Source organism: Pseudopipra pipra, chromosome W (assembly GCF_036250125.1).
Source record: "Pseudopipra pipra isolate bDixPip1 chromosome W, bDixPip1.hap1, whole genome shotgun sequence".
Classification (NCBI taxonomy): Eukaryota; Metazoa; Chordata; class Aves; order Passeriformes; family Pipridae; genus Pseudopipra; species Pseudopipra pipra.
Genome location: NC_087580.1, coordinates 17,898,288 through 17,910,485, shown reverse-complemented (window position 1 = coordinate 17,910,485; position 12,198 = coordinate 17,898,288). Strand labels below are relative to the sequence as shown.

Genomic DNA, 12,198 nt, shown 5'->3' with positions numbered 1-12,198 from the left:
TTTCAGACCAGCGGGAATCTCCTCCTGCATGAAAGGACACACACAGGGGAGAGGCCCTTCCTCTGCACCCACTGTGGGAAGGGCTTCATCCAGAACTCCCACCTCGTCAGCCACCGGCACATCCACAGCGGGGAGAGGCCCTACAAGTGTGGGGAGTGTGGGAAGAGCTTCAGCCAGAGCTCTGCCTTGACCTCACACCAACGGACCCACCAGTAAGGGAAGCCCTAAAGGTGCCTCGACTGTGGGAAGAGCTTTGTCTGCTGCTCCAACTCCATCACCCACTGGAGAAGTGATGTCTTCCCACATTGGGAAGACACCTGGCTGGTGGTCTCCACATCCTCCTGGTTCCCCACAGGCACCTGGGTGAACACAGTGGGAGAAACATCCATGGGGTCACAAACTGACCTGGGAAATTCAGTGGGAAGAGCTGATTTGTTGAATTTAAAACAAAGACATTCAACAAAGACATCTAAAGCCCCACCATTTTACTGGGATTTGGGGTCATTTGGAGATCCAGGGGAATATTTGGGAGGATTTGTTGTTTCTGGTGGGATGTGGGGGAGATTACCCCAAAAATGGGGGTTCCCAGGCCGGGCAAACGGGGCCACATTGTCGTAGTTGTGCCAGCAGTTCATGTCCCCTGATCCTGTCTGTTCTCCAGGAACTCCCCTTGGCTGTTCCAGTGCCTGGCCTGGATCTCCCCACACGGGGTGTCCCCCCCAGGTGCCCAAATCTCTGCTGAAGTGCCTGAGCTGCTCCCAGTTGGAGATGTACCCGGGCAGGAACCTCTCCCGGTCGGGGCCGTTCACTCGGCTTTTCCCAGGACCTGGAACAGCCCTGGGTGTGCAGGGACACAGGTCAGGGGGTGCCCCCCCAGCAGCCCTCAGCCCCCACAGCAGGTTGGGAGATCAGGGGGCCACCCCGGACCCCCCTTTCCCACCCCCCTCTGCCCCACAGCTGCTGCAGCACCAGTTACTGGGTGGGGGAGTCCCCCCATCAGCCCCCCAGGGACGGACAGGGGGCTTGGGCACCTGTGCACAATCGTCACCAGAGCAAGCACACAAAGGGTTACAGAAGCAGTGGACATTCCCAGGGCGGATCTGCCCCCTCCCAGAGCCCCAGGGAACCGCTCCAGGGCTCAAGTGATGGGGGACAGGGGAGACCCATGTGGGAACCCCCTGCCCTCTGTCCCCCTGCCCACTGTCCAACACCCCTTTTCTCCCCTCTCCCACCCCTTTCCCATCATCCCCACCGTCCCCAGCTCCCCCCCAGCTCGGTTTGGGGGTGTTTCTTCCCCGTGCCCTGCTCGGTTTCACAGTCTCAGCCCCCTCCTCGCTCACTTTGGAGGTCCCAGCCCCCCTTTTCTCCCGTTCTCCCCCCTTTTCCCATTGTCCCCTGAAAGGCAGCTGTTAAATATTGGGTGCTGAAAAAGCTGCTCCATCGTGTCCATTCCAAATTAAGCCTGCATTTCTTAGGAGGGACTGGCATCCAAAGGGCAGCAAGAAGAGTCTTCTAATTCTCTTCTGCTTGATCCTCTCTGCAGCTGCCCATTTTCCCTCAAACCAGGCGGGAAAACAGGAAGAGCCCTGGTGTGGTCGGGGAGCAGCGCTGACCCCAAAGGGCTGCATTTCCCCTGCCGATGCTCCTGCTCTGCCCTCCCCCGGGGCTGGCTCTGCCTGGCGCTGGCCGGACGTGCCGGGGCTCCTCACTGAGCAAAGCCCTTGCCAAAGTTGAGGGGCAAGTGCCGAGCCCGGCTGGCCTGGGAGGAAGCGACAGCAGCGCGGGCCGAGCGGGCGGGATGGGGTCCGAGCAGCGGCGGGAAGTTGCAAACTTGGCAGCCAAGAAGTTGAACTAAAGTGAAGCAGCTCCAAAAGGCCGTGGTCTTGGCGTGGGGCGGGAGGAAGGGGAGCTCCGTGACTGCGGCCGGGGCTGGTTGGGAGCGGAGTGGCCGGGGCTGCCCCCGGGGCTCGCGGGGGCCAACGGGGAACGGACAAACGGACCAACGGACCAACGGCCCCTGCGCTTCGGCAGCAGCAGCGGCAGCAGCAGCGACTGTAGCGACGCGCTCTCGCTCTGACTCTTGTTCGGGCTCTCCTTGCTCGAGCTCTTCGTCCTCCTCTCCCTCTCCCGGTGTCCCGCTGTCCCAGTGTCCCTGTGCCGGTGTCCCATTGCCGGTGTCCCTGTGCCAGTGTCCCACTCCCGCTGTCCCTGTCCCGTTCCCGGTCCCCCCTCCCCTTGCCGGCCCGGGCCATGGCCCCGGCCGTTCCCCTGTGCCGGGCGGGGCCGCCCCGTCCCCGGCCCTGGGCGACCCGGCGCGGTCTCGCCCTCGCCCGGCTCCCGGCGCGCCGGCTGTGGCGCTGCTGGGCGCTCCTGTGGGGCTGGCTGTGGGACGGGCTCGGCCTCGCCGCCCCTTGGCTCCGCCTGGCTCGAGCCCGGCGCCTGCCGGGGCCGGCGGGGGCCGCGGGCGCCGCGGCCGCTGCCGCCTCCTCGGCGGCTTCCCCGGCCAGAGCTCCGCCGCTCGCCAGCCCGGCCGCCGGCAGCGAGCCGCCGCTGCCCGCTGCGGCTGGGGAAGCCCGGCCCGGGCCGCTTGAGGGGCGCTCGGGGGCCGTGCCGGGCCCCGGCCCCAACGCTGACGGCCACGTCTCGCCCGCACCGAAGGCCAAGGAGCCGCTGCACGAGCGCTACCGGCTGCATTCGCTGCTGGGCAGCGGCGGCTTCGGCCGCGTCTATGCGGGGACCTGCCTGGCGGACGGAGCCCCGGTGAGTGCAGCAGGAGGAGGAGGAGGAGGAGGAGAAGGAGGAGGAGGAGGAGGAGGAGGAGGAGGAGGAGGAGGAGGGCGGGACGGGCGGCGAGCTCAACCCGCCCTTCCCCTCGGCTTGCAGGTGGCCATCAAAGCCGTGTCCCGGGATGGCATCCGGCGCTGGGGCGAGCTGGTGAGCGAGCGGGGCCAGCGGCAGAAAGCGGGGCGGGACGGGCGGGGACGAGCCGAGGCCCGGCAGGGTGGAAGCCGCCGGGACACCTGGAGGGAGAGTGGCCGTGGGCTCGGTGGGGGACGGGGAGCATCCAGGGCTGGCCGAGGGGGAGCAGGCAGACAGGCACGGCATCAGCCCCACTGACGACCCCGTGGTCCCCCCGCAGCCTGACGGCACCCGGGCCCCCCTGGAGATCGTGCTGCTGGACAAGGTGTCCAATGGCTTCCCTGGGGTCATCCAGCTCCTGGAGTGGTTCGAGCTCCCCAACGGGTTCCTGTTGGTGATGGAGCATCCGGAGCCGTCTCAGGACCTCTCTCGCTTACTGAGGGCGTGGGGGTTCCTGCCGGAGGAGATGGCGTGGGGGCTGTTCCGCCAGGTGCTGCAGGCCGTGCGGCACTGCACCAGCTGCGGCGTCCTGCACCGGGACATCAAGCCCCAGAACATCCTCCTCCACCTGGCCACCGGCGAGGCCAAGCTCCTCGACTTTGGATGTGGCACCTTCCTTAAGGACACGGTCTACACCCAGTTTGCAGGTGAGCCCACAGCCGGGGGATGCTCCTGGTGCCGGGCATCGCATGGCCATGCCCAGGTGTGGCAGTGGAGATTGCCCCTTTGGCCGAGGGGGAACAGGATTAGTTCTTCAGCCAAGTTGCTTTTGGATGGGGCTGGGGGGTTACAGTGAGACAGGCCCCGGCCTTGGCGACAGCCTGTGCCACCCACCCTGTCCCGGGCTGGGTCTGGGGCAGGGGGGAGCCAGCCTGACCAAAACCCCCATGAGGGTAGCAGAGAAGGGGGTCAGAACTGTGCACCAGCTGGCTTGGTGTGCAGGCGAGGAAGGGCTTGGGCTGCTCTGCTCGCCTTGTTTGCCTTGGCTTATGATGAATTGTTGAGGCAGTGCAGTGGGGCGGGGAGAAGGCACGGCTTTTCCCCACCACTGGGTGGGTTTTTCCCTTGCATGAAATGGTTGGGCCTTGCCAGGGCTTCCGCTGCCCTCTTGGACACCAGCGGCTTCTTCTCCAACCCAGAGTTTGTAACCAAGAGTCAGGGGCCGGCGAGAAGGCAGTGGGTCACAGCGTGTGCCACTGGGGCAGGCCCCACATTGCCAGGGCTGCTGGGGTGAGGCTCTGGGAGCAGGCAGCATCCACCTGCTGAACTGCGTCTGTATTCCGTAGGAACACTGTCATACAGCCCGCCAGAGTGGATCTACCTCAAGCGCTACCACGGCGAGGAGGCGACCATCTGGTCCCTGGGCATCCTGCTCTACCAGATGGTCTGCGGGAAGCACCCTTTCCGCAAAGGCCCCAACACCATCTGGGCCCAGCTCCCGTTCCCAGCACGGGTCTCTCCAGGTGGATACCAATCTTTGTGGCACGGGGGGAATAACGGTGTTGGGAGAGGGCAGCGGGCTCACGAGGACGCCGCTCTTGAAGCTGTTTGTGTCCCATGGGTGGCTGGAGGAGGTGGCCTGTGTCCTGCCATCCTGCTCTCCTCCAAAAGGGAGAATCGATGGAGAAGTTTGGGCACAGCTCTGAGCACAGCCAGCACAGCCTGGGCACGTGGACAGTGGGACAGAGGGGACAGGATCCTTCTCCAACTGACCGGCCATTTTCCCCCCAGGCTGCCAGCACCTTATCAGGTGGTGTTTGTCCATCCGCCCCTCGGACAGGCCAGCACTGGAAGACCTGTTGTGCCATCCTTGGGTGCAGGGCATTCCCCTGCCCTAGAAGACGGGAGAGATCCACGTGCTCCCTTTGATCCCGGGGCCTGGCAGGTAACACCTCCACACATCTCTTGGCAATAAGAAGCAAAGGAAACCAGACTTTTTTGTCAGCCTGTAGCACTGGGGGGGGGTCATCCCATGGGAACATGCCCCTCTTTGTGCTGGAGCTGGGCTGCAGACCCGGTCTCCCAAGTGCTGGTGGCCACCATCCAACCTGGTTTTGCTCGTCCCGCTTCACAGACAGCTGGGCCCTCGGCAGAACGCTGACAGCCTGGTCTGGCCCCCAGGGAAGGAGAAGGGGCCTCTGCAGAAGCTGTGCCGGGTGGGCCTGCTGCTGGAGACATCGAGGACGACGTCAGGGATGACAAGCTCTCAGTTGACCTGGACGCCGGCGAGCTGAAGAGGATGGACTTTGATTCTGGCCCCTTCCTCCAAGCCGTGCTCCACACGCCGTTTGCAGATGAGTCCACACCCAGGGGGTGCTCCCGGACACGGGCATTGCTCAGCCTGGCTGGGCACCGAAGGTTCCCCCTTTGCTGATGGGGAACCTGAGGAATTCTTCAGCCGGCTGCCAAGCTGCTTCTTGGCAGGAGGGCGGGCGGGTGCTCTGGGCTGGGTGTGAAATGGGAGCCCGGCTCTGCCCCCAGCCTCTGCCACTGCCCCTTTGCTGGGCGGGGCTGGGGCAGGGGCAGCCAGCCTGCCAAAAACAAACCCCCGTGGGGGGAGCAAAGGCAGGGCTGCAGAACACCAGCTGCTTTGGGCTGCAGGCCAGGAAAGGCTTGGGCTGCCTTGGCTTAGGAGCCTTTCTTTGGGCCAGTGCTGCAGGGCAGGGAGAAGGCCTGGGTTTTCCTCAGCTGGAGGAGGTGGGGTTTTCCTTTGGCCTGCAGGGCTTGGGCCTTCCTCAGAACCCTGACAGAAGGTTAACATTTTACCTTTTTTTCTTGTTTCCACTTTTGGTTTGTAATCTCTGTTCATGAATTTGTTGTTTGTTTTCCAGGGAAGAGTTGGAGCTGGTGCCCAGTCCGGGTTGGGAAGGGCTGGGACCATCCCTGGAGAGGATCTGACGTCCCCTCTGAGAAGGCTGAGGACATCCTTTGGGACATGCTCTTCTTGCAGCAGCAGATCTTGGGAGGTAGATGCTCATCTTGCCCATCTTGTCAGCAGCAGTGGGATAATGGCTTTGGGGAGATGGCAGCAGGCACATGAACATCCCGCTCTTGCAGCTGCTGAGGAGGTTGATCTCCTGGGCTTGGCTGGAGGAGGTGGCACCTGTGTTGAGTAATTGCTGAAATCCAGTCGATCTGGGATGACCCCAAATGACAGTTTAGTTTTCAGCTTGCTCGAGCTGTATCTCAGCTGTTCTCTGAACACTTCTCTCCCCCACCTGCCTAGTACTTCCCAACTGCTCCCTCCTGTCCCTGCAATGAGTTCCCAGCTCCTCATGGTCTCCATCAAACCACTGAGAGAAGAAATAGAAACTCACAGTCCCCCGGAGTGCCCAAATGAGGAACAATGTAATCCTGGAGAAGTCCTAGAGAATTAGATAAGGGATGTCCCAAACCAGCAGGATGCAAACTAAGCTCTGGGTACCCAGATAATGAAAGAACAAACTTTATTTTTGGTGGTGAAACACAATGGTGCTGTGCTGCTCAAGAACTGAGGTCAGGATGACAGAGAAGGCCCGGAAGGCCCAGAAAAGGACTTCCAATAGGGGTGTGGCTGTGTAAAGCAAAGTACTGAATCTGTATTAAGTAAGCCAGACTATTGAATGCACATGTAAACAGTGTGTGTAATAAACAGCCCTGTCTGTCCTTTGGCACGGTGCATTAGAGGAGCTCTCCTCTGAACGCCCAGCATGCTGAATAAAGAAGAATGCTCTTTTTAACATCTCCAAATTGGGGTGAAGAAGTTTGTTTCTGCTGCTTTTCAGTGTCATTTTTGGCCCCCAGACAGGACACCTCTGCCTGATCTCCCGCGGATCCGAGGGATCTCTGGATCTTCACGCCAGCACCAGGACTTTGCTGCAGAAGAGCACAGATCCCCAGCCCAGTCTGGGACACAGGTAAGATCCCAGTGGATAACAAGGCATTCTTTTGGGGAATCCTGCCCATGTCAAACGTATGGATCTTTCAGCGCACTGGGGGGTTCTTTGGTATTTTGGGAATCCTGCTCATCTGAGACCTGTGGATCTTCCAGCACTTTGGGTGGGTCCTTTGTTATTCTGGAATTTGGTCTCTGGCTTTGTTTTATCGATCACTATTGTTCTGTACTTGTATTTGTTTCTGTATTGTACCATTTTGGGTCTACTGTTTAGAGCTGGGAAGTGGGCAATCTGAAGGGGGAATTTGGAAGAAGTCCCCCCTTAGTTGCATTTTGCAATATTGGATGAAGATTGGCGGCCCCCCCGGAGGAACAGCTCCCAGGGAGAATTTAATGGAGTGTTGGAATCAATGGGTGGCTGTTCTGGAACACTGAATTAGAATCCATTGTTCCAGCTGATGCTGTTTGAGAAGGGGAACAGAAGTGGAAGGAGGTTATGTCTGGTGCTGTGTTTTTCCCTTTGCAGAACGTGTGAAAGGGCAGAAAGATTGTGGTGTGAATGCAGCGCCCTCAGAGCCCTTGGTGTGAGCCCGGAAAGGAAAATCAAGCTGAGGGACAAGATCAGTCTAATTTGGGGACATTGTTGGAGGTTGGAGTTGCAGTTCTGGAAGAAATCCCTGAGGAAATGGTGCCCCCGGGGAGAGGAAGAGGATGAGAGCATGGGCAGCCTGCTTCAAACATCCCCCCAGGAGACTTGGGAGCAGTCCCTGTGCATCCTGTAAGAAAGATGGACACTGGAAATGGGATTGTCCGCAACTGAAACTTCAGAACCCTCCGAACCCTCTCGTGGCATCACTGAAGACGACTGAGGGGGCACCAGAGGATTCTTCCCCATCAGAACATCTGGTTCCAGCCAAGCTAAGCACAATTGTTTGTGGCTGTGGGAACTTGTTCCTCTGTGTTAAATGCAGGGAAATGAAACTCAAGGGACAATTCTAGAACAATTGTCTGGTGTGCCAGGGAATTGGGAAACTGGGCCATTTTTAATGCTGTGGCTTTGAAATTGGGAAAACAGTGGTTGGCTCCCCAGTTTTTGTATTTCCCCAATTCCCCAAAGCCTCTGCTTGGGAGAGATCTCTTGGCAAAATGAAATGCCACAATCCAATTGAAAAATGGTCCAATATAGGTTATTATTGCAGAGCCTAATTCTGTGGAAGTTTCTAGTTTTGCATGAGAGTCTCTCAAAGCAGAAGTAATCCATCTGCCACCATCACTTGGGGATGCAGTGGTTCCAACAGGATGGGCTGGAGAGGTGCCTCCATGATCCAAGAGAGCAGAACCCGTGAGAATTCCAGAGAAACCTGGAGTGGGGTTGGTGAGGCCAAAGCAATGTCCTTTGCAAATAGAAAGTTGTAAGGGATTCTCACCCTTTGTAGAACAATTGATGAAATTTTGCTTGTGAAAAGAATGTGAATCTAAATGGAATGCTCCAGTTTTGCCAGTCAAGCAGGCAAATGGAAGGCTATGCCAGTTAGTCCAAGACCTTAGAGCTGTAAAGAACAGAGTAGAAGATATACAAGCAGTCATAGTGAATCCTTACACTTTGCTAACTCCCCTAAATGAAAGTTTAATATGTTTCACAGCATTAGGTTTGAAAACTGCCTTTTTGTGTCTCCCTTTGAGTTGGGAAAGTCAAGAGCTTTTTGCTTTCCAATGGGAAAATGCAAAGCTGGGGAGGAAAACCCATCTGACTTTGGTGGTCCTCTTGCAGGGGTTTAAAAATAGCCCCCCAATATCTGGAACTCAATTGGCAAAGGGACTGGAGGAATGGAGAAGTCCAAACCCACCCTCTTGGAGCCTTATTGCAGTGTGGGGATGATCTTTTGATGCCACTGATGCTGAGCAGCAACGTTGGGGTCAGACTGTGGCCCTGTGGAATTTCCTTGGGCTGAGTGGATATGGGGTATCCCAAACACAAAGTGCAAGTAGTCCAGAGCCCAGGAGCCTCCGTGGGCTTTGGAATTCTCCAAGGACAAGGGAGGCTGGGCCAGGAAGGAAAGAAGCAACCTGTCAACTGCCCCAGCCCCAGCAAAGGAAGCCCAGAGCGGGATTGCTTCCAGACTAGAGGAGAAGTGTATTGGCAGAGCTGACTTAGGAGACAGCCCCTTGGAAAGTCCTGGTTGGGAATTGTTTCCCAGTGGGGGCAGCTTTGTCCGGCATGGAAAACAATTCTCTGGATGCACAGAACTCCCCACCACCAGGGCAGAGATCCTGACAGAGATCCTTCTCCCAGTAGAAGAAAATGAGTCTAGTGCTAAGGATTGTCAACTCCTTGAAACAGTAGAGCAAACTTTGCTCCAGGAGGCTGGGCAGTTCCCCCAAGTGGGCAAATAATAGTCCCTGAGCCAATCTCCTGTGACCTGGTGGATGGGGAACATGAGGGGATTCCTTGGAGTGAAGCAAATTATTGAAACATTTGCCCAAGTGGGTTCTTGGTCCAAAACTGACCCCAGTTGTACAAGCAGTGAGTCAGCAGTGTGGTGTGTGGAAGAGAAATAATCCAAACCCTGCCACTGGAGTGGGAACAGGTGATGGAAAATGCAGAAATGCTGCAGGTGAATGTTGGCAGATGGATGTGACTGAATTGCCCAGACAAGGGGGGTGTAAAGATCTCCTGGTCTTGGGGGATACCTTCTCTGGGTGGCCAGAGGCTGTTCCTTGTTGCACTAAGCAGGTTGGGAAAGAGACTGCAATCCTGTTCAGTGCAATCCTCCCTGTATTTGGGATGCCTTTGGGAATGTCATCAGACAGAGGTTCCCACTTGACTGCAGAAACAAAATGCTTCACTCTTGTTTTGCTCTTCTGACAACAGTTCAAACACTGTTGACGTGGGAGGAAAATTTACATGTCTTTTTAGTGCCAAAGGTGATCCAAGTGTTGCCCACAAGTGTCTGTATTAAGTAAGCAAGACTCTGTAAGGAATCTGGAAACTGTGTGTGTAATGTAAAGCCCTGTGTGGCTGTCACTGAAGTGCTGAGGCTGAACAACAGCCCCTGAGCCAAAGCTGAGCTCTAGATGAACCTTCCAACCTAATGGGCTGTGTCTCCATGTATCTGCTCCTGAGCTAAAACTGGGTCTATTTGTTGGTACAAATGTGGTGGGATGGGACTCCACCTGTGTATCTGCTCCTGAACCAAACAGGTGTGCTTCTTAGGAAGATCTGTTAGTCTGGGCTCATCAGTGAATCCTGTTTGTATCTGTTCCTTAACAAAAGATGTCTGATTGTGAGCAAAATCTGATCTTTCTCTTTCTGTATCTGGAGAGTGGTGGAGGCCATGGCAGTCGATGTCTGGCCTTGTTTGGCAGTGGCTGGTGCAGGGGGAGCCTTGGTTTGGGAGAAGTAGAACATTGCTCCCAAGATTCTGCTCTGGCCAAATAAGGAACAACAGAATCTTAGAGAAGTCCTGGAGAATTGGATCAGGGCTGGAACTCAAGCAAACAGGATGTGAGCTGAGCTCTGGGGACCCAGAGAAGATCAAACCAAACATGACGGTCTCTGTGGGGAAAAGCAGTGATGCTGAGAACCGAGGTCAAGAAGCAGACACCTGAGCTTTGGGGGGCACCAGATGCCAAAAAACCCACCAGAGACCCCCAGAGAAGACCCCAAATGACCAAGTAGGGACTTGCAATAGGGGTGTGACTGTGTAAAGCACAGTAATGGACATGTGTTCAGTAAGGGGGAATATCCAATGCCTCTGGAATCAGTGGGTGTAATCCCAAGCCCTGCCTGTGTCCCTGAGCAGGCTGGATTAGAAGAACTCTCCTGCAGGCGTCCAGCACGCTGCCCTAAAGAATGCCTGCTTCTTAACACCTCCCAGCTGGGGTTAAGGACTTGCTTTCTGCTGCTTTGGGGCACCATTTCTGGCCCCAGATGGGACCCTCTGCCTGATCTCCCGTGGATCCGAGGGATCTCTGGATCTTCACGCCGGCCCCAGGACTTTCCTGGAGAAGACTACAGATCCCCGGACTGGTCTGGGATGGGGGAAGATCCCACTGGCTAATAAGGCATTCTTTTGGGGAATCCTGTCCCTCTAAGACGTGTGGATCTTCCAGCTCTTTGGGTGGGTTATTTGGTGTTCCCCCATTTGGTCTCTGGCTTTGTTTTCTCCACTGATCCTTGTTTTGTGTTTGTATTTGTTTCTGCACTGTAACATTTGTCCAAGTGGGTTCTTGGTCCAAAACTGACCCCAGCTGTACAAGCAGTGAGTCAGCAGTGTGGTGTGTGGTAGAGAAATAATCCAAACCCTGCCACTGGAGTGGGAACAGGTGATGGAAAATGTAGAAATGCTGCAGGTGAATGTTGGCAGATGGATGTGACTGAATTGCCCAGAAAAGGAGGGTGTAAAGATCTCCTAGTCTTGGGGGATACCTTCTCTGGGTGGCCAGAGGCTGTTCCTTGTCACACCAACCGGGCTGGGGAAGTGAGTGGAATACTGTTGAATCCAAGAATCCCTGGATTCGAGGTACATTTGGGAATGTCATCAGACAGAGGTGCCCACTTGATTGTAGAAGTGGTACAACAAGTCAAATCAGGGATGCATTATTGCAGAATTCCAAAGGCCAGAGCCCCTTGGGTAATTGAGAGGTTGTCTGAGAAGAAACCAAATGCTTAAGTCTGCTTTGGCTCTCCTGACAATAGTTAATTGGGTCTTGACTTGGGAGCAAAATTTACATCTCCTTTTAGTCTCAAACGTGACCCAAGTGTTGCCTCCAAGGGATTGCTGGGTGTGCACTCCTTTACCTGAAAAGACAAGGAAGCCATTCACCATTTCTGCCTTCCCTGTTCTGGCAGAAATGATTCCTGGTCACTGGGTGAGCACTTGTGTTCCCCAAAAAGTAGACCCAGCAGTCAGTGTGCAAGTACCCCCCACCACCTCTGACAATCCTGCCTGTGTCCAAAGCTGTGACCCCCACTAAAGGAACAGGACAAGTGGATTGTGTTAATGAGAGGGGCCCGTTTGTGGGAAATCACCCCAATGTCCTCAAACCCTTCCTGCTGGGGAAATGACTGATCCTTGGCCGGTCCCCAAAGGAACGGGGTGGGATTGGTGTGTGGAAATAACACCTGGGAAGGGTTGCCCCAAAGCTGGAAGGGCATTTGTATTTCAGCTTGCATCAGGATTCAGTGCTGTAGCTGTTCTAATGCCTTGAGCTGTAAAATGAAATAAAGCTCCTAAGACACTCTATCCCTTCAGGAGCTTAGTCTGAAAAAAGGGGGATTTGATGTTGTGGACTGCTCCCAACATTTCTCTATGGCCAATCTTGGAGAGGTCCTGGAGAACTGGATCAGGGATGTAACTAAGCAAACAGGATGGAAGCTGAGCTCTGTGGGCCCAGAGAAGATCAAACCCAAACGTTCCAGTCTTTGTGGTGAAAGGTAATGACACTGTGTCTGCTCAGAACCG

The 12,198-nt window shown here is 56.1% G+C and overlaps 1 protein-coding gene across 1 annotated transcript; it reads left to right on the top strand.

Moving 5' to 3' along the window:
- Positions 1-2,250: 2,250 nt before the first annotated feature.
- On the top strand, positions 2,251-11,979 carry LOC135404893 (uncharacterized). The gene is made up of 7 exons (XM_064639621.1): positions 2,251-2,724; positions 2,771-2,879; positions 2,940-3,506; positions 4,146-4,744; positions 4,934-5,825; positions 6,643-6,755; positions 7,260-11,979. The coding sequence occupies exons 1-5, from the start codon at positions 2,251-2,253 to the stop codon at positions 4,958-4,960; spliced, it is 1,776 nt and encodes a 591-aa protein (XP_064495691.1). The 3' UTR covers positions 4,961-5,825; positions 6,643-6,755; positions 7,260-11,979.
- Positions 11,980-12,198: the final 219 nt, after the last annotated feature.